The sequence below is a fragment of the Chionomys nivalis genome, chromosome X (genome assembly GCF_950005125.1).
Source record: "Chionomys nivalis chromosome X, mChiNiv1.1, whole genome shotgun sequence".
Classification (NCBI taxonomy): domain Eukaryota; kingdom Metazoa; phylum Chordata; class Mammalia; order Rodentia; family Cricetidae; genus Chionomys; species Chionomys nivalis.
Genome location: NC_080112.1, coordinates 37,106,518 through 37,129,185, shown reverse-complemented (window position 1 = coordinate 37,129,185; position 22,668 = coordinate 37,106,518). Strand labels below are relative to the sequence as shown.

Below are 22,668 nucleotides of genomic sequence, written 5' to 3'. Positions count from 1 at the left end.
GGGAAATGGTAGGATTGGACAGGGTATATAACTACAACCAGTTGCCACTACAATTTCTTTGTGTTGATACAATGATTCTGTCTTGGCTATAATGGTGTTTACAGAAATTTGTGAGTGATGCATTCGCACAGATCTTTGCATATGTATATATATAAAACAAGTGTACATCAAAACTTGAAAGTAGAATGTTAAGTCTTTAGATTACACCAATAATATCCTAGTATTGATGTTAATCTATTTGTAAGACATCCCCTTGGGGGAAAATAGGTGAAGGGTACACTGTACCTGAGTATGTTTTTTGTGCAACTTCCTGTGAGTCTATAATCATTCAAAGAGGAAAGTCAAGAAAAATTTCTTATCACTGTTTCTTTGTGTGGTGTGTTCAGTATGTCACTTGGATTACTTTAAGGACCCAGAAATTAGCTTGGCAAGAACACAGTCTTGTCAATGACTAACCAAGTATTAAATGTTGCCAAGTCAGATCTCATTTCCTAACAACGATTTATGGAAAGTACTCTCAGCTCAACCCCTGGACCATACAATATTTGCATCCTTTTATTAAACATTTTTATGTCCAAATGTTTTATAACTTTTTGCTTAGTTATTTTTGAGACAGGTTCTCATATATACCAAGTGTAATGGTCTGTCCTGTCCCTTCAAGAAACAAGCCCTGCCCACTTCCTCCCCCATCCACTGAGGCAAACAGATCTTCCTTCTGCTTCCAGCCTGAGTCCTTTCCTTTTCCATCTCTCTCCCAAAGAGGCATCTTCTGCCTCTCTCCCTTCTTCCCTTCCCCCCTCTCTTTCTGCCTCTCTCTCTGCCCCTTTCCCCTCCATAACCCACTAAATAAATACTCACTTTCTCTGCATGGTGTGCCTAATAGGTCTCTGTCTCTCACCTGTTATATGGCTCCCTGCCTGGTATGGGCTGCCTTCATGGCCTGCCATGGTCTGATGGCCTGCTGCCCACTGTTGCCACTCAGGGACCTGCAGCATTTTACTTTTACCATAACATTGGTCCTTGTGACTCAGCCAGGCTCTTTCCACCTTTCCTCCTGCCCACGGGTGGGATGGCTGAGGAAACATGCAACCCTGGGCTCAGGAACCAGGTTTCTTTACAACAGCTCTGTGTTCTATCTGCCTGAATGCCGACCTCTACACACACCAGCAGCTTCAGTGGTGAGTTTCCCCCTTACAGTCAGCCAACCACAGCCTTCACTGCTACGGTTGAGCCCACCGCTAACAGTCATCTCTGGTTCCTTCCCATAGCTAAAAATGTGATCGGACAACCCAGGGTTAGTCCACCCGTGCTAGCACTGCACATACTGAGCAGTGTGGTTGCCTTGGGGCCCAGGGTCCCTCAGATTTTCCTTTTTCTTTTGTTTTCTTTTGAACTACTTATCAGTGGTCCCTGCTGTGAGAGACCACTCAGAGCAGCCTATAGCCTCTGGTTTCCAAGTCACCTGGACTGGAGCCAGTCAGGCTTTACCCCCCCACACACACCTGTACAGAGGAGATATCCTTCTATAAGCTCTGTGGTGTTTGTTCACTGTTTTCATGTTTTCAGCTATGGATGGTGTAAACCCTCAAACTATCAGCCACCCACCTGTAAATGCTCTACTGGTGTGCCACCGGCTCTGCTTTTCCTCAAACTATCCCTGCCACAACTACTGCTGATCCCACAGAAATGACAAGATTAGTTGGATCTGTGAGGCAACTGTTTTCAATTCCAGCCTTTGCTCCCTGCCATGGCTTGTTGTGCGGCAGCTCAGCAACAGGGCGGATCACGCCTCTAGGTCTCTCTTGTTATTATGTTTAAATTTCCCACAGTTCAAAAAAAAAAAAAACTTCTCCATTCAACATGTGACTGCCACCATTTTGACTGAGGTTGGGAGATCTTACTGTCATCTTAACTGAGGTCAGGTGACTTCACGGCCATCTTAACTGATACCCAGGTCAGGTGACCAAGTCCTGTCATCTTTACTGAGGTATTCCCTGCCTGGTTCCCGGTGCTGACTCTGTTACAAGTGTGTTTTGTGCAGTGAATGACTTTGGTAGGGCCCACCAAAAGCATCCACTTTGCCCAATTCCTGTTCACTCTGTGTGTGTGTGTGTGTGTGTGTGTGTGTGTGTGTGTATGTAACTTAAATATGCCTATTGTAGTAATAAGAGCAGTGGAGCTGCGTCCCGCCATTGGGAGCAGCGGTGGGCTGCATTGGCTAACTTATACCCTGAGATAATTACACGGAAACTGTATTCTTTTGAACACTGCTTGGCCCATTAGTTTTAACCTCTTATTGGCTAGCTCTTACATATTGATCTAACTCATTTCTAATATTCTGTGTAGCACCACGAGCTGGTGGCTTACCAGGGAAGATCTTTTTAAAAATTAATTAATTAATTTATTTATTTATTAAAGGTTTCTGGCTCCTCCCCGCCACCGCCTCCCATTTTCCTCCCCCTCACCCGATCAAGTTCCCCTCCCTCATCAGCCCTAAGAGCAATCAGGGTTCCCTGCCCTGTGGGAAGTCCAAAGACCACCCACCTCCATCCAGGTCTAGTAAGGTGAGCATCCAAACTGCCTAGGCTCACACAAAGCCAGTAAGTGCAGTAGGATCAAAAACCCATTGCCATTGTTCTTGAGTTCTCAGTAGTCCTCATTGTCCACTATGTTCAGTGAGTCCGGTTTTATCCCATGCTTTTTCAGACCCAGACCAGCTGGCCTTGGTGAGTTCCCGATAGAACATCCCCATTGTCTCAGTGTGTGGTTGCACCCCTCTCAGTCCTGAGTTCCTTGCTCGTGCTCTCTCTCCTGCTCCTGATTTGGACCTTGAGATTTCAGTCCCGTGCTCCAATGTGGGTCTCTGTCTCCTTTCATCGCCTGATGAAGGTTAATATTCAGGAGGATGCAAAACAATGACTTCCTGTATTTTGCATGCAAATGGACAGAAATAGAAAACACTATCCTGAGCGTGGTGAGCCAGACCCAAAAAGAGAAACAGGGGATGTACTCACTCATATTTGGTTTCTAGCCATAAATAAAGGACATTGAGCCTATAATTCGTGATCCTAGAGAAGCTAAATAAGAAGGTGAACCCAAAGAAAAACCAGGGAAGATCTTAACCTGCGTCTGTCTGGAGTGGGAGAATCATGGCGACTGCCTGACTTGGCTTCTTTCTCCCAGCATTCTGTTCTGTCTACTCCGCCTACCTAATTTTCTGTCCTATCAGGGCTAAGAAGTTTTCTTTATTAATTAACCAATGAAAGCAACAGATTAGAAAGAAGTCACTCCCACATCATGCCTATGTTTACTGTTAAGTGTTATAATTGTCTGTTCATTGTATCTCATTCCAGACTGCAAAGCAATAAGTCTCATGTCTTAAATTGGTATGTACTTTTAAGTCTCTTAATCCAACCCTGCTTTACCTGTTAAGTTGACAACCAGTACAGTCAAGCTCAGACTCAGCTCTCTAGGCAGATTCTATACTGTAGTTATAACTCACATATACCCAGTAAACAGCCATCAACTGCTCAGAGAGCTGGGGAATATGACATTTAAGTATTTAATTATTAAAAGACTTTCCATAACAAAAAGAGACAGGTTGGCTCCTAACAGCAGCACTCTGCTTCCTTCAAAGAAGCCAGAAGACAAATGGGTACAGAACAATGTCCATCTGCAATTTGCTTCAATTGCCAAGCACTGACCACTGGGAAAAACTGCCATTCATCTAAACTGAAGATCTCCAGACAGTGGACAGAATTGCTGGAATTGACAGCCTAGCTGCTCAGGTCAACATAGGCCTGTCTTCCTACAGATGTCTTAGCTCTCAGGATCTTCTGGAGCCTGGCAGGCCCTGCATTAAACAGCAAAAGGCATATACGACTCTCAGCGATCATGGAGGACCCTGAGGAGTAGCTCTAGGTGCCAACCAAGTTAGTTCTCTGTTGTTTTTAATCAATAACTCAAGTAAAATTTCTTCCTTCTCAAAGATCTCTGATGCAATCTGACAGCTGAGAGGTTTTGTCAGTTTAAAAGAACAACCTCACCAAACAAATTTCAGTAAAACATAAATACAAGTTATTAAGGTGTGTACCTGCAAGTTATAAAGGTGTGAGGACAAATACAAGTTAATCAAATTTCTCTTTCACTCTGCCTTCCATAGTCTTAATAATACCTTTCATTGTGCAAAAATATCTGTCACAGTCATTCTGACATAAATATCCTACTGCATATGTCTAAATATCCAATGCATATGTCTAAAACTTATATTTTCACAAACCCAAAGAATTCTTGTGAGTTCCAGGGAGCCAAATTGAAGGATCCACCTTAAATTTTTTTCCTAAATTTAATGTTGTCCTTTGTTCTGCCAATACCTGAAACAGGTGTAAGAGATACCAGACATTTCCATAACACAAACACCAGACAGGAGCAAAGAGACCAGATACGTCAGGATGTGGCCAGCACCCAGCCTTCTCAGGTTCCCCCCCTCCGCAAGATGATGCCCACAGATAAGCAGGAAGTAGTCTTGAGAACCCGCTGCCCCAGTGCCTTTAACCTGTTGTGCCTAACCTCCTGCTTTTTTATAATAAAAAAGAGATAGAAATGTAATAGTCTGTCCTGTCCCTTTAAAAGACAAACCCTGCCCACTCCCTCCCCCATCTGCGGAGGCAAGCAGATCTTTCTTCTGCTTCCAGTCTGACTCCTTTCCTTTTCTGTCTCTCTACTGAAAAAGCAGCTTCTGCCTCTCTCCCTTCTCCCCACTTCTCCCCTTTCCCCCTCTGTGTGTGTATTTCTCTTTCTCTCTGCTCTTCTCCCTTATCCCCTTCCCCCTTTCCATTTCCCCTCCATAACCCACTAAATGAATACCCACTTTCTCTGCATGGTGTGCCTCATACGCCTCTGGCTCTCACTTGCTACGCAGCTCCCTGTCTGGGACTGGCTGCCTTCGTAGGCCGCTGTAGTCCCGGGATCTGCTGCCCACTGAAGCCACTCAGGGAATGGTGCCACTTTACTTTTACCATAACACCAAGCTGGCCTCAAATTAGCTATGGAGCCAAGGATAACCCGGAACTCTACCTTCTCCTTCTTCCCAAACACTGGGATTACAGGCATGTGCTACCACATACAACTTACTGCTTTTTAAAAGAATTTTTTTAGTTAGCATAGAAAGTACTTCTTTAACATTTTGAAAATCTACCTGAAAAGTTGCTTGGTGTGATGTTCCCCAAAATCTATTACACCTAATATACCTTAGATATAGATATTAAAAATTTAATTAGCTCCATACTCCAATTCTTTTAATTTTTATTTTATATGTATAGGTATTTTGCTTGCATGTACACTGTGTTTGTAACATGTATTATATATGTAAGCCAGAAGACATGTCAGATCTGCTGGGGCTGGAATTATGGACAGTTGTAAACTGCCATATGGTTTCTGGGAATAAACCTGGGCCTCTAAAAGAAGAGCTAGTGCTCTTAACCACTGGAATGTCTCTCTAGCTCCTATACTCCAATGTAAAACTATAATGGGGCTATGTTCCTACAGAGCAATAAAAGATGAAATTTGGTGTATACTTCTAAAGTAAACACTACTGATCAACAAGCTACACTGACCCCAGCAGCTCACTTTCTCCTGTTTTCCAGCCAGCACACGGGAAACAATAAAAAATTCAATGCTAAGCTCATAAATTTCTTGACCTAGAATCTGGGGAGCATGAAAACATTTGGCATACTGTCTGAAATTAATATAGACCCTCTGGTTGTACATAGGTTCAAATTATTAGAAATCTAGCTTGAATGATAACAGCATACAAATCATTAATAAAAGACAGAGCAACTAATGCAAAAAAATCAAAGAGGTTTCTATATGTTATTGTTTTGAGAAGTACATGTTAAAAGGGTTGGTTTTAATACATGGCATTGACATATGAGGTCATTCCTGAATATTCAATAAAATCACAAATTGGCTTTCACTTTCTAAAGTAGATTTTTTTCTTTTAAAATCAATCCAATTCCAATGAGCTGGCCTACTCATAGCCTTAGTGCCATCAAAAAGAAACTGCCTTCTGGTATGCTGCAGTTGTGTTGCCTGGATTGCAGGGTTTTGGCCTTGCTGAAGTTCTCCTGCTGTAACAGAATAACTCAGGAAGGCAGTCTTAGTGTTTTAAGCATATTATTTCCAACCTTTGAAGCTAGGAAGGGGAGGGGTAAGAATCAACTTCCTGCTGTTTTTAAAGTTTTAGAACAGAAGGCTTAACCAACTGAATTTGGTGCTCCATCTTTCTCTGTGGTCTTCTGTCTCTTTCAGGTCAAGTAAGGAACCACAGTCATGCCAAGTAGATCTCACCGCCCCCATAGATGTCCCACTTCTAAGTTTTGACCTGCCTTTCTTCCTTTCAAATTTTCTGGTCTTTCCTGCAGAGTATGGGTTCTGTGCTGAAGACTGATGTGTCTTTTCCTGTTCCTCTTCACCTACTCATGCCAGGTGAGGAACCATGGAGACTGGCCACCTAAAACTATTTAACAGATGCTCAAAGTGAGAGCTGGCACTTAACACTGGGGCTGAGAGCAGAGATTTCCGGGTATTCAGCAAGTTCCATCCTCAGGGCTATGTTACTACTTCCCAGCTTATTGTCACAGCCTTCCTCCAGGACCACTTCCAGAGCAAATGGGTTGGCAAGTGTGGTACTCTTCATTTCAATGGACAGGAGTTCTGGTGGAGGCTTCCCTTAACTACTCCATTGAGAACCACACTGTGAATGGCACTAACATCTGAGGCTTATCTGATAGCCCAGGTTAAGCTTTCTTAATCTTCCTGCTTGCACTTCAAATCAGTGAAATACTGAGCCAAGGAAAAAGGAAATGACTGATAATGTTGACAATAGAGCCATTAAATTGTTTTGTTGTAAGGGACTTGCTTAGAGGCAATGATAAGATAATTCCCAAAATGCCAACAATGTGGGGGCGTCAGCATATCTTTAGCCTGACTCTGAAACAAAGTATAATTAGAAATGGTTAGTTTGTTGATAGAAACACACACACACACACACACACACACACACACACACGGGAGGGGGGGGGAGAGGGAGAGAGAGAGAGAGAGAGAGAAAGAGAGAGAGAGCTCCCAGAAATGGACATCAAGCAACATAAATGTTAAACATCTGGACTTTCAGTCTGAAAAGTGACAGTGAGAAAAGACGGCTGGTTAATGTCTGCACTAATTCTCCACGGTCTCAGACTTATTTAATTTGAAACAACTTTCAGGTCAAAAAATGGGTTGAGTCAGAAATCAAAGCAGAAAACCATTACCTAGGGAGGGTATGTGGAGGGTGGGGGAAAAGAGGGACCTAGGTAGCCCCAGAGAATGGCTGAGATCTTGGTCTGTCTATCCCTGCTATCTAGGCATCATGGGAGGAATTAAGAGTTAAACTTCAATTACTTGATCACTCAAGTCCTGGGATTGACCAAGGCCAAAATTAAATGCCCATTATATCTCCTCCAATGGAGTAGAATGAAATAATAACATTTTTCAATCTTATTATAATCTCTGCTGTTAAGTTGTGAGCATAGACCCCAGTCCCTCACATCTATCCTAGCCCCCAGACCTGAGAGTTGTATTGATCTGGACTCCAAATCCCAGCATGCCAGGTCCTAGTATCTGGAGGCCCCACTGGGTAGGGTGGCCCTTTCCTCATGGCCCTAGGCCAAGTGTCATAAGCCCCCTAGTCCAAAATCTGCACTCTCCACACCACACTAACTGCTGCGTCTTTTGAATCCCTTTTTCTTGTCTATCCTATAGGGTTTTGGGGGAACCCATTTGTACTTATTTTTGTCAATTATTGGACTCTTGTTAAAGTCATGAGCTCACACCAAGAGTTTGATTCCAGGAGCGGCCAGACCGGCAAGACCAGGCTTGGCTGAGATGGACTTTGTTTGCTTTAGGGACGCCTAGCATTCAATTTCCATGGCCCCATTAGGTCTAAGAGCTACTTTAGCGGACACGCTGTAATAGACTTAGGCCACTTGGTTGGGCACAGACTTTAAAATGGGCACTGGCAGTTCAAAGCCAGATCCGCTGTCTCCCCTGGGATGCCTCTTACAAAATCTTTTTAAATTGAGACTGTCTGATACCATCTGTCCCAAATGGCTAATTTCCCTATGCACTAAGATTTGGCCTCCCTTCTCCCCATTGCCCTTACTTGCCTCAGGGCCACCCTCACATTCCCCCTCCCAGTCCAATCTCCTCCACTGGCAGGGTACCTACCCTACCTCTCCCTTTTAAGGTCCCTTCTCCATTCACGCGCTGACAGTTGTCTACCTGTACCCCCACCAGTGGACTCTAATGCCCCTAAACCTGCCCCGCTCTCAAACAGTTAAATTCTAAGTCTCTTGAATCTTGATGGACAGGACCTCACATGGTAATCCTCACCATCCCCTCAGCTGCCAAGCTCTTGGGACACCCATGCTGGTACCATCTCTTCAGGCTCAAGCGAGCACCTACTCAGGACACTTGATCTGTCCAGCAGACAGGACCTTCCACTCTCCAGTTTTCCAGGATGCCACAATGAAGGGCCTACCTTTTCCTCATCCTGGCACACTTATCTTTGGTAATAACAATATGTTCTTCCTAGACATATGCCTTCTCATCTCCCCCAAGGAACAGATGCCTGACATCTCCAGGATAACAGTACATGGGATGCCTTTCCAGCCACACCTCTTGCTGAGCGTGGACCCACCAACACCTAGCTTTCCCCTTCTCCACGTTGCCCTATACCCGCAGGAAGTAGCCAGACTTTAGTCAATGCCCCTTTTCCCTAGAGAGCCTATAATTATCACTTTGATTTCCTGTAGTGGGAGCTGTGGGCTGTGTTCCTGCCACCCCAGATCCTGGTCGCCTGGCTAGTTTATGCCCCGAAATAACAACACACAAACTGCATTCTTTTAAACACTGCTTGGCCCATTATATCTAGCCTCTTCTCGGCTAACTCTCGCACCTGGACTAGCCCATTTCTAATAATGTGTGTAGCACCCCAAGGTGCGCTTACCGGGAAGATTCTAGCCTACGTCCATCCTGGGTCGGAACTTCATCGCATCTCCCCCAGAGAGAAGAGCTATCGAGTCTGAGCTCACTTTCTCTTCCTCCCAGCATTCTGTTCTGTTTACTCCACCCACCTATGTTCTAACCTATGAGGGCCAAGCAGTTTTTTATTTTTTAACCAATGACCTTCCTCCATCAATTTCCTGTTATCCCTATATCTAAAAAGTCTGGAATGTTAAGTTGTGAGCATAGACCCCAGCCCCTCGCATCTATCCTAGCCCCCAGGCCTGAGAGTTGTATTGATCTGGACTTCAAAACCCAGCATGCCAGGTCCTGGGGGTGGGGGGTCAGGATCACTCCCACGGGGTACTTAAGTGAACTCCCAAAAGAGGAACACGTGGTCCCTTTTCCTTCCTCCTGGTGGTCACGTTCGCGGCCTCCAGGTTCCCCTTCGGGGCCACCCGAGAGCGCAGGAATCCCATTAAACCTGGATATTTTTAAATTTGGCTTGTTTTGATTTGGCTTGATTGGGATTTTGCATTGGCAGAGAGCTCATGTTAGGAAAAATTCCTAACACCCACAACTAAAAATTCCCCAAATTTCTAATGCTACTTGAGAACAAATGAATGCACGCCAAATGAGTATTAATAAAACTGACATTGTTACATGTAATTATGGTTTAAAATTTTTTAATGTATGTGTACATACCTACATGAGTTTATGTGTATCACACATGTAAAGAGGATAGGTGCCCAAGAAGACCACCAGATTCCACGGATGGAGTTACAGTGTATTCAAGCTGCCTGGTTTGTGTGTTAGGAACTGAACCTGGATCCTCTGCAGGAGCCATCTCTTCCTTCAGTCACCAATCCTTAGGTTTTATGTATTTTTGTTTGCTGGGTTCTTGAACTCAGAGCCTCACATATGCTAAGCAAATACTCTACCACTGAGTCAAATCTTCAACCAATATACATCAGTTTTATAACTAAAACTAAAAAACATCAAAAACAATACAAGTGAGAAACAGCTGAGCTTGCCTGTTTGACAGTGTTTTTTTTTTTTTTGTTGAAGAGTTTTCAGAAATTATTTCCATTGGCATGGTGGTTGCTTTTTCTTGAACAAATTGCTCTCTCAACTGAAGTAAAGGAATTGAGCAAATATTTTATAATATGTACTCAGATGTTCACCAGCCACCACTAAGGATGAGAAGGCTAAGGGAAGTGACCAGAGTTTAGACCTATTCAGGGAGTCATTTGGTTTCTACACCAGTGTGAACTAAAGTTGCCAGGGAAAAAAACAGCACTTGTGTGCTACATGCTCTGTAAGGCTGCTTAACTGATCAGAACAACTTGTGTTGTGGAGAGCCAGAAATTTATATAACCAGAGGCAAATTATCTTGCTATCTTTACTTTCCTTAATAGCCATTCACTGGTGTTTGAATGTTAATCCATAGTGTGATCATTAGGTAACAGTGTTTTAGGATGGACAAAGAGACCTTTAGCTTCCAGCAACTCAGATGCTAAGAATGTTATCAGAGAGCCTTTGCAACCTATAGCAGATTTCTCCCCTTTGCTGTAACTTACCTACTCAATATTTCCATCAATGGATCTTGAAAGTGCTTTGATTTATATTTTGTTCTTGTGGTTCTGTTACAGTAAAAACTTCATAAAACTGCTATCATGCTGGTACTTGTGGTAAGCCTGAATCTATGTTCTGGTACCATCATCACACATATTTAGCTCCAAAAGTTTCCTTTGAGGCAAATGCTATGTTTTGGGACTGCCAGATTTTGGCATCCAATTTGATTAGATTTTATCTAAATGCTAAGTTTGTCTGTTTTCCCATTGGGTTGAAGTTTTCCCTCACAAATAGCACTGCCTTAACAGTAGAAAAAATTCTATTAAAATTTACTCATATCTGTGACATTCCTGCTACACTTCATAGTATTTGTAGAACCAATTTTAATGGGTAATATTTAACTTTATCTATAAAATTTGGCCTGTAATACAATTTCCATTGCGCATATAGTCATCTAGATTGATGATTAAATGAACAAATGGCACTAAGGGTCAAAACTGAATAAAGCTTTTGAATTTCTTAGCCAAACACATTCCGATTAGTTTTTCTATATCTAAAACCTACTGTTTTTGGAAAACATTCATTATCACCTAATGTCCTGGTTAGTTTTTTCTGTTAACTTCACACAAGCTAGAGTCTGGGAAGAAAGAACTTCAATTAAGAAAGTGCTTCCATCAGATTGCCGTCCCAGCACCTTGACACCCCAGCTGTAAGGTAATACTTCACAGAAAAGGCTTCAAATCTATAAGTAAAAATATATCACCTCCATGCCTATTTTGGGATGTGATTCTAGGCAGAAGTGACTGTCCTGTTCATCTCATGGGAGATCTGTTGATCCAGCATGCAGTGAGTGCTCAGGTTGAACTGTAGTGGTCCTCTTTCCTAGCCTCTACCCTCTGTACTTCAAAATATTCACCACTGGCTAGCATTCTAATTTATTCTCAGCCTCTAGCAGCATGGTCTTTATTATGAGGAAGGCCAGCTGCAGAAATATCAGTGTGGCTGTTGACTTTATGCCTGTCCATGAAAGGGGAAGGGAACAGAGCTGAAGGGTTCTAATTCTCATGGAAACATCATTGAGCTCTGCAACTTTTTTCCAACTAAAATGGCTTCCTGTTTAGCTTCCAAATAATCCTCCACTTCCCAGTGTTCTTGAACTTTGGCCAGAACTGTTTCTTAGTCTCTACGAATCTTACTCTATACTGCACTCAAGCAGAGACACTGTATTCAGTTAGGGTTAGTTCCTTCAGTTCCATTGGGAACCAAGAGCATGGGAAGCCAGAAGACATGAGAGACTGAGCTTTACTTGGGAGCCACCACATTGGACCAGAATGTCAGACACACATCTCAAGGTCAGAGAGTGTCTTTAGTTTCAATTCCCTCTGGACTGCTCATGCTGGGAGCAGGCTAAGAAGAGGCATATTTAAAGAATTCTAAATAAGCTGCTTGTGTTTTTAGGAAGAATCACTTCCAATTATTTATATTGAATTTGTATTCATGAGGGAAAACCTCAGCCAAAACTAAAAGCAAACTTTTAGAGAATGATCGGAATGCTGTTTTAATAATTGCAAGGAGCTGGGAATTTGCCTAGCTTTGGGCAAGGCCCTGGGTTCCATTCCCAGCACATGGGGAGGGGTGGAGAATGAGGATTCCCAAAGGATGCTCATTAAGTGCACTGTGTTCCCTGCTAAACATATGTTTCTCCTCATCTCAGCTCCGTATTTCGGGGTGATTAAACAAGCTCACACTATTTTTAAAAACTAGTTTTATTAAACTAGTATCTGTCACACGTATAGAAATCATGGAAGCATGAGGTAAGAAAAGAAAAAGAGTATGAAAACCCACCAGTCTCCATTCCTAGAATCAACTAATATACTTCTTGTTATGTTTCATGCAAATTTAAATAAAATATATTGGCATCTTAATACATAAGTAAGACTAAACTATATTTATTGTCCTGTACTTTCCCACCACATTTAGTGTTTTGGTGAGTTTTCTATGTTTTTTTTGTTTTTCTGTGACTATATTATATTTTATTGTAGAAATGTATTATCGCATATTCACCTTGTTCCTGATGCCACACTGTAAACATTTAAGTTGTTCTAGGTTTGGTTTTTGTTTGTTTGTTTGTTTACTGTTTTTCATCGCTTGATGACTGAGCCACATCCTCAGTTAATGACCTCTTATACTTAATAAAGTACCAACCTAGGCCCAGGTCCCAAAGCCTGGGTTCCTGTGTCCTAATGTCAAAACTGACTTCATATAAATCAAGAAATGACTGTTAGTACTTTGGGCTTACACATCACTTTTCAGGAATAGTTTTCTCCCAGTTCTCACTCACCAGACTTGAAGAGTATTACCATTTCCTAAACAAACACCAAACCCACCATCAGCTGAGGGATCTTGCCAAAGAAGACAGTCCCAGAAGGAACTCAGAGAATGTCTGAATCAAAAATAAGCACAAATCTCACTTACAAGGGGGTAGTAATGATTTGGACATGGGTACATTTTACAAAACTGTGTGCTACTGAAGCCCTGTGATTTATATCTACCTATTATTGGTATGAACACACAATCATAACCTATCTATGTGCTTGCATATGCACATAAATATACACACCATCATCACCATCTCAAAGCATCATCTTAATGGCCTTCGGCTCAAACACAGTACACAGCTTAATTTGCTACTGAAAGTCAGAATCGATAAAGGTTCTATATAGAAGCAGTGTTTTTAAATGCCTGTTATTCAGTAGTCTGGGTTTAAACCAAGTGTAGACATTTCAGTGATAATTAATACATAATCTTGCATAGAACTTTGGGGTTCAGTTCACTGATTTAAATGTAATGAGTTCCAAAATAGTGGTGGCTGGTCATTTCTTTTGTTTAGAATGATTTCCTGGGAAAGTTTCCTAATTGTTAGGTGTCTCTGTCTCTAGCTTCTTTCAATGGCAGCATATATCCTATCAAGATCAAAGACCTAAAAATTTAGGGCCTTGTGGTAGAATTATGTTCGGCATGCTTAAGGCTCTGGGTCTATCATCAGTATGTGTATGTATGCACAGACACGCACATGCACACATATAGAGGCAGTATGAATGGAGTCTTGTGTGCTGGCTAGTTTATGCCAACTTGACACAAGCTAGAGTTATCTGAAAGGAAGTTAACCTCAATTGAGAAAAAAACGCTTCTGTCTGTAAGGCATTTTCTTAATTAGTGATTGATGGGGGAGGGCCCACTTCATTGTGGGTAGTATCATCCCTGGGGTGGTGGTCTTGGGTTCTATAAAGAAACAGGCTGAGCAAACCTCATAGTAACAAACCATGTAGAGTAAAGCAGTAAGCAGCACCCTTCCATGGCTTCTATACCAACTCCTGCCCCCAGGACCTGTCCTGTTTGAGTTTCTGTTTTGACTTCCTTCAGTGATAAACAGAAATGCTAAAGTATAAGCCAAATAAACTGCTTCCTCCCCCAACTTGCTTTAGATTGCGGTGTTTCATTGCTGCAATGTCTTGTACCCTACCAAAGGTAGAGGGCAAAGGGGGACATACTGAAAGGACAGGACAGCGCAGCGATCCGCACAGAACAGGAGTAGATAGTGTTTCTGCGATGATGGACTCTGAGATGTGAATCTAAAGACAACCAAACATCTGAAGATGTGCAGGTGCTAAAAAGCCCTGTGTATAATTTCCCTTCCCATAATAACACCTTTATCTGCAAAGAACTTTGTATTTTTAAGTTCTTTCACATAAAACACTGTGGCAGAGTTTGTTGCTTATTAAGAGCCCTTGAGTTCTCATTCTGATCTTGGCCTCATGCCAGTGGCCTGGCACAGGAAATGAATCTTTGGTCCAAGCCAAGTGGTTTGCAGTTTGGCTGTATAGTAGTTGCCTTATGAGCTTTGGAAACCCCAATGTTTGGGTCTGGAGACCCCACCATAGACTGAATGGATCAGATTTCCTGTGTCTACAGTGATAGAGCACCTGCTTATAACATATGCTGGACTATGGGTTCTATCTCCAACACCAAGATCTACCTCACAAACATCTCAGAGTTGGGATCCCAGACATGGGCATTTTCCTAAAAGTTCCTCGGCTGAATATATAGTAATGGCTCTCTCCTGTCCATACGGTTTTCCTTTCTCAGATTCCAGTTACCTACTGTCAACCACAGTCAAGATATAGAAATAGAAAATCGCAGAAATCATTTATAAGCTTTACTATACTGCTCTGAGTATCAGGATGAACTGTCATGCGGTCCTGTTCTGTTCTATCTGAGATGCAAACCATCCTTTATCTAGAATATTCACACTAATCCACAGTGTATACACCATCTGTCTCATGACAGTCCAGAAACAATACACTGATAGAACTTTTATTATAATTCATTATTATAACCATTCCATTTTATTATTGCTGTTAATATTTTAATGTGGCTAATTTATAGATTAAATTTTCTCATAGGTATGCATGAATAAGGAAGATCATGGTACATATAAGGTGCAGTATTATCAAAAGGTTTTAGAAACATACTCACCGAAGAAGTCAACTGTAATTTTCACCTAGGACTGAGAAGTGCTGATAAGAGCCACTCAAGAGACTTCCATTCTTTTATGCTAATTATTGGCCTAGGCCAGACCATGTGAGTTAGCTCTAGCCAGTGAGTAGTAGGTCTAGTAAGTGGTGGGTTCTGAGAAAGACTGTTTTACCAGATTACCTTCCTCCTAGCAATTATAGAAACTGATTTGATTACTGGGAGAAACAAATTCAGTTAGTCAGTTTCCTGAAACCACTTCCTGAACCCTAGGTCTATTAACCAAAAAGAAAAATCCATCTTCATTAACATCTTCAACCTTTGTCCCTTCATCCCATCCTAGGGGAATACTGAATTACACTATAAAAGAATAAATGGAAACTTAAGTCACTTCTGGCATCCGTCCCTTTTCTTCCTCCTCTGGTCTGCACTGTACAGAAGGCAATTCGCAGTGTTTGGGGAAATGCATTCCCATGCCACTGACTAGATTACTATGGTGAGCATCATGCAGAACAAGCTTTCCCTTGGCCCAGTGTTACACAGCATCTGCTAGCCCAACACTGGACACATACAGAGCCTGTTTGAGGCCATTTTAGCAAACCAATGTACAGGGAATGAACAACAACAACAACAACAAAAAAAGAAGAAGTTTACTTGACAAATTGTTAACTGCCCACCCAAGAGCCCACCTATCAAAACGGTGCAAGGGAGTTGGGGGAAAACCCAGCCCAGCCTTCTTAGAGCACTAGAGGAAGTTGACCAAGGAGCTTTTGTGACCTGATACAAACGGGATATGGTCAGATATCCTGCAAACAGCAGTCACCCTCTAGAGAGAGGGGAAAAGAGAAGAGAGACAGGAAGGGAGAAGGGCATCCACAAGCCAGGGAAAATAATGTCAGTTTTACTTCTTTAAAATAGGCTGGAGTCACACAAATGTGCATAAATTGTCACAAGAGTTGGAGTTGCCTGAAAAGTGCTTGCGTGCTGAGTACTCAGGAAGAGAGCTCTGGAGCCTGAGGAGAAGAGAGGCGAAATATCAGGCAGAAAAATTAAGAATAAGTAGGGGAAGAATCCACACTTTTCCGTGACACCTTGTTTTTGGTTTTGGTTTCCCCCTCTGGCAGCAGACACCATGGCAAAAGGCTGCCCCACAGGCCAAACAGCCATCAGTTTCAGAACCATCAGTCTCAAAAGGGTTCTCTAAATCCTATGCTCCACTCTTCCAGTCAGTTTCCAGTCTCAAGTTGCATTAGGAGGCTTTAGGCTTCTCTACTGCCTTTGGACCTCTGACGCCTCATAAGCGGGTATGGGAGAGCAGAGAGCTCTGGATGCTGCTTGAGCTACAATTACACATCTCTCACCTCTAGGTCCTCCTCTGAGAAGGGAGGTGGCTAAGCAAGTGAACCCATTGAAGCAGGACGTGTTCTGACAGCAACCTTCTAACTCCCCTTTCCCCACGCTAGTTGTTTCCCCTAACACTATTCCTTACAATCGCCCTGTCCAGAGCCACCTTACCTGGATCAGCCCTGGGGCAGGGTTTGGGATCAGAATGTTACGTGGCCCAGTTGGCCTTGGTCTCCAGGGGTGTCTCCCTTTCCCTGGCGCTATCCACGTTGCCCTCGTCTCTGCTGCGAGGGTAGGCCAGCAGTCGCATGGCAGGGGCGCAGGCGGCTTCCACCTGGCGCACCTGCTCTTGGCTCAGCCGCTCGCGCCAGGCGTACACAGCCTCTCGGGCGTCCCGGGCAGACAAGTGAAAGGGCCGATCTGCGCCATAAGCTGAACCCCTCGTCATGTTGAAGGCAAAGGCATCGAGCGTGGCGAGCGTCCGCAGCCCGGAGAAGCGCAGCAGGCGGCGCAACTGGGCTTGGGGCTGCCACACCAGGTCCTCGTAGCGCAGCTTCAGGTAGCGACGCCTGAGCCAGGTGGGCGCACCGCGTGCGAATAGCAGGTCGCGCAGCCAGGCCTCGCAGATCACCTCGAGCGCGCTGGTTAGGAAGAAATCGGCTCGGGGCGCGGAGGGCAGCGCACGAGCCTGGGCTCCGGGACGTGCACCCACGCCGTGCGCCAGAAGCACCCGGTGGAAGCGGTCGCCCCTCTGGCGCGTGCGCAGCACCTGGATGCTCTCGCGCAGCAGCCCATGCCTAGACTTGAGACGTGAGTTGTGCACTGCCCGTGGGTCACGGAAGAGTTGCACCACTTTCAGGTTGAGGCCCGGGTCACGTAGGAGGGGCACCAGCACGCCCAGGTCGAGCAGCCGCACGTCCTTGATGACCACCACCGGGTACTTGCGGCACTCGGCCTCCAGGGCACGGAGCGGGACGGGCGGGCAACTGCTTTCACAGGCTTTGTCCTCGACGAGGCCCACCTCGGCGCGAGCGAGAGGCGCGGCAGGACACAGCGGCGGCGAGCAGATGACCTTGTTGGTCCGCCAGCGGAAGAGCATGGTCGTGGTGAGGTTGGCCGAGTCCGGTGCTCGCGCTGCGGGGTCCCCGGGCTGCGCGTAGAGCCGCAGCACAGAGAAGTCACAGCGGAAGAGGGAGCGCAGCATGTCTCTTAGCGCGCCTTGTAGGCTCTCGGCGTCGCCCGGATACAGCGCCTGCCACAGATGCCACATAGGCTCATACAAGTAGAAAACGTCCGGGTGCTGGTTGAAGAGTTCGCCCAGAAAGGACGAGCCAGTACGCCAGGTGGCATGAACATAGATGTGTTGCTTCTCCTGGGCCACCGCCTCCCCGACGGCGCTAAGGTTGCCTGGGGACCCAGGGTATAGACCCGCGTCTCCTTCGGCCCGAGATCGCACCTCCGCGTTCTGCTCACGCTCTCCAGCCGCCGCCGCCTCCAGGCTCCAAACGCCCAAGCTGCGCGGCAGGCCGGGGCAGTTCCTGACGCCCTTGTCCTGCTTGCTGCCACTGTCCAGTACAGAGGGGATGAGCAGTAGCAGAAGCGTGTAGAGCACCAAGAGCAGCGTGAACTTGCAGTACTCTCGGCGCCGCCGCCGCCGGCCCTTCATAGTTCACTGAGCCCCCCTCCCCCCCGCTTCGCCCAGGGCAGAGCAGGCGCCTGGTGGCTGTCTCCTCTGCCTCCGAACTGCAGCTCCCGCCTCTTTGGGTCCCTCTGTGCTGGGTGGAGCAAAGCGGCCAGGCAGTGCGTCCACTAAAGGAAACTTGGGAGGCGGTGGTGCCGGCTTGCTCTATTTGGCTCAACCTCTTGAGAGCACTCATTGGCCGGTTCAGCAGCTGCCCGCCCTGTCCACAGTTCCCGCAACCTCTCCCCTCCCTCTTAGCCTCCCGGGTTCTCTCACTGCATAACCAGATTTGGACTAGGCTGCTACAGGCCGGGGACACTCTCAGGGGTGCACGGAGCCTTATTCCACCTCTCCCAAACTCCTTCAAAACGAAGTTAAGTCTTCGTTAACCAACTGACTTCAGGCGAGGGACGATCCTGGACGTGAACCCTACCCAGAGAACACCACTGTTTTATTGTTGGTTTTGTATCCTCTGCCTTGCCATCCTGGTCCTAGACAAATGATGACTCGTCATGATCTACACTCCTTGGCCCCGCAGTGGGTGTTGTGGAGTTCTGAATAGAGCACTCAGTGAAGATAAAAGGTACCCGCCTGTACCTTATGTGGTGGTTGGTGGAGGCAGGGAGACATTGCTGGATTCATGCAAGAAATTTAATGGGTATGATCAAGTAGCCTTTGTGAAATTCTAAGTGTTCTGTTGTGCACATTTTACAAGCATTCAATTTACTCACTTGCACTATGATTAATTTCCAGTGCCAGTTATCCTAAAGTTCCAGCCCTTAGGGGTTGATGCTACAGTTTAATCCACATGTATACAAGGACATTTGCAGAACCAGAGTGGTAAAATGGTGAATTTTCCCAAGAAATGGGTGTTTAAAAGAACACATAGAGACGTGTGCCAAATGGCAGATGAAAAGGTAACAGGAAATCCAAGAGGCAGATTAAGCTTAAAATTAAAATTTAAAAGAGAACTGAACAAATGTGGTTTTCCTCGGTTTCAGCTGGGTGGAGAACAGGGTAGGCAGAGCTGTCTCTCACCTACCTTGATAAGGCCTGGAAAGATTAAAAGACTGAAAGCGAATGTACTTCTCTCCACCAAGGGCAAGTGTTCAGATGGGAAATGAGAACACCTGTAAATATCTGTCTTCTCTTCACCAAACCTTCCTCATTTGTCAAACCTGACTCAGTAGCTGCTTTCTGTCCACAATTCTCTTATTTTCCAGCCTCTTGTGTATGTATATGTATATATATACATACGTATACACACACACACATATATTCTTTATTTCGGAACTACTTACTTTGGTCTCAAATCTTTCTGTTCAGTTAAAAGATTCTGGGCCATTCTTTCCCTCTTTCTCTTTTTTAATTTCAAATTTTGCATTTGTATGTGTGCAGGTGCATATGGAAGTCAGGGGACGACCCTGAGGAGTGTGTGGATCCTAGGAACGGGGGACTGAACTCAGGTTGCTAGGATCAGCTCAGGCCAGGCGCCCTCACTGAGTCATGGCACTAGATCTGGGTCATTATTTTAATGACCCTTGTGTGAATAAACTAAATCCCCTTGCCCTTTGTCATTTCATTACTAGTCTCGAAAAGCCACTATCCCCCCAAAACCTGCTTTTGGCTCTGTCTGGACTCACAGGCACCAAAAGTTTCCATAAAGGATATATTGGCATCAAGAGAAATTTAACACCATCAGATAGCTTCTGGAATCCCATATTCATCAAGTCAGTTTCAAAATTCAAGTCACCAGTACTATTTCAAATTCTCTGCTCTTCACCAACTAGGGTTACTCCTACACCCCTTTCCCAAAAGTGCCATTATTTTCTACTTTTTTGTCAGAAGAAACCATATTGAACCTCTCCCTTTCCCACCAGTAACATTTGTGTATCCACTCTTGTGCATTAATCTCCTTTGTAGCAAGGATATTATTTTTTAACATAAAATTCATAGCTTCTGGTATGGTTTTGCTTTCCTCATTTTCTTTTTAAGCAAATAATGTGGCTCTTGGCTCACTTGGGGAGAAAAATATGTCTGAACAGAATGTAATTAACTTCTGGTGTTTCCTTCCAAAATCCCCAAGCCCAGTAGTGGAAATATTAAAAATACAATTATCGCACACCAGCTCTGAGGTGGGAGAGAGCCTCTGGAGTCATAGCTCAGTTGATACACTGTTTGCCTCCTGTGCAGGAAACCCTGGTTTTCTCCATCTGGGAAAAGAGGGAATGGGAGGGAGCAGACAGTGTTATTGGACTAGATGATTTACAAGAAGGCACAGATGACGGGTACTGGTAGCTCAAATTACTCTTGAGTGCAATACTTACCAACTGAACTGCTAGTAGAGACAAAGATGAAGCCCTCTTGGTCATCCTCTTGACCTGTCCAGAGCCTAGTTCCAAAGACCTTGTCATAGCCAGAACCTTGGCTGAAAACCCCACAACAGCTTTGGCAGAGTTTTGGAATGAATCGGACTCATTAAGCACATGATGGCCTTGTTACAGTCTGGCCTGGCCATTATAGACATCAAACATGATAGCCATGAGAAGTGGGACTGGAGAAAGTGATTTAGAGATGACCTGGAAACTTCCTCGCTGAGAAATAGTTCTCATAGTATAGGAAGCACTTATGTGCGCTCCACCAGAGAAAAGCAATCAGCAGTCCTATCCAGTTATAAAACCTAAGAACCACAGAGACCAGCAAGGCAAGATATTCAAAAGGAGCATAGTTGCACTTATATTCTGGGCCATCTGTTTCAAGACAGTCACCTCTAAGAAACAAAGCAAAATATGAATGAACAGAATATGAAGTGTGGGGGATAAAGAGGAGGAGATTATGGAAGGGATTGTAGGGGAGGAGGAAAGGGTAAATATGATCAAGACATGTTGTATAAATTTTTCAAAGAATTAATAAAATATTATATGGTAAAAAATGTAGGAAGAGATTCCAGCCAGTGAAGCAGGTAAGCTAAGTGCAGATCTTCACCTCTCTCTCCAAGTCTAGTCTGCCAGTCTCATCCCCAGCTCTGTAGCTGACCATGTACTGCTGCTTCTCCTTACTTTCTACCCTCATTCCCAGGGTACTAACCTGATCCTGGTGGAACATTCTAATTGACTCTCTCCTGCAGAAACACTCAACGCTCCCCATTCTGAGCCCATTGTCATTCTTACGTATCAGCTCCCAATACCTAGAAACACATTTTTTTTACCTAGAAACCCCAGTGGCCACACCTCTCAAGATCTGTCTTAGTCACTGTTCTATTGCTGTGAAGAGACACCATAACCAGGCAATTTCTTTGAAAGAAAGCATTTAACTGGGGGCTTGATTACAGTTTCAAAGGGCTATTAGTCCATTATTATCATGGCAGCAAGCAGGCAGGCTCTGGATCAGTAGCTAACAGCTACATCCTAATTTGTAGGCAAAGAGCAACACTGGTCTGGGATGGGCTTTTAAAAACCTCGAAACACTCCCCCAGAAATACACTTCCTCCAACAAGTCCACATATTCTAATCTTTCTAATCCTTTAAAAAAAAGTTTCACCCCCTGGTGACTAAGCATTCAAATAGATGAGCCTATGGGGGCGGGGTAGTATTCTTATTCAAACCATCACAGAATTCCAGAATTTCCTATCAGGCGGTACACAGCCACCACAATCTTCTAAGAGCCAGAGAAGGCAACAGAAACCAAAGAACCCACCCAACAAAGACAAAACCTTACATCAGTACCTAGAATTACAATCTTGCAAAACACAGGTGCCTAGACTCCAACGTAACAAACACAACCAATAACAGCCAGGATAATATGTCTCCACTAGAGTCCAGCAACCCTACCACAGCAGGACCTGAGTATTGCAACATAGCAGGAGCCCTAGAGAAAAAGACCTTAATATAGCCTTGATGAATATGATGATAGAGATCCATAAAGAGAAAAATAAATTAACACCTTAAAGAAATATATGAAAGCACAAACAGTGGAAGGATATTACTTAAAAAGTTCAAGACCTGAAAGTGGAATTAGAATCAATAAAGACAACCCAAATTAGTGAAAAAAAAAAACTGAGAGGAAACCGGAAATAAAAAATTTAGGAATTCAAATGGGAACCTGAGAGGCAAGCTTCACCAACAGAATACAAGAGAGTGAAGCAAGACTCTCAGGAACTGAAGACAGGATAGAAAAAATGTATACCTTGATTAAAGAAAATGTTAAACCACAACAAAAATCAGGAAATCTGGGACACCATAAAAAGACCAAATCTAAGGTTAATAGGAATAGTGGAAAGAAAAGAAACCCAGATCAAAGATCCAGAAAATGTTTTCAAAAAATTATAGAAGAAAATTTCCCTAACCTAAAGAAGAAGCCTATCATGATACAAGTATATGGAACACCAAATAAATTGGACCAGAAAATAAAGTCCCCTCTATATAATAATCCAAACACTAAGCATACAGAACAAAAAAGATATTAAAAACTGCAAGAGAAAAAGAGCAAACAAC

The 22,668-nt window shown here is 44.1% G+C and overlaps 1 protein-coding gene across 1 annotated transcript in view; it reads right to left on the bottom strand.

Moving 5' to 3' along the window:
* Window positions 1–18,253, bottom strand: part of Chst7 (carbohydrate sulfotransferase 7) — a 64,510-nt gene extending 46,257 nt beyond the window's left edge. Inside the window, exon 1 of the mRNA XM_057760011.1 lies at window positions 16,666–18,253. Within this exon, the coding sequence (XP_057615994.1) occupies window positions 16,703–18,160 (1,458 nt within the window). The 5' untranslated portion in view covers window positions 18,161–18,253 and the 3' untranslated portion in view covers window positions 16,666–16,702. The remainder of the gene's footprint in view (window positions 1–16,665) is intronic.
* Between the last annotated feature and the right edge of the window lie 4,415 nt (window positions 18,254–22,668).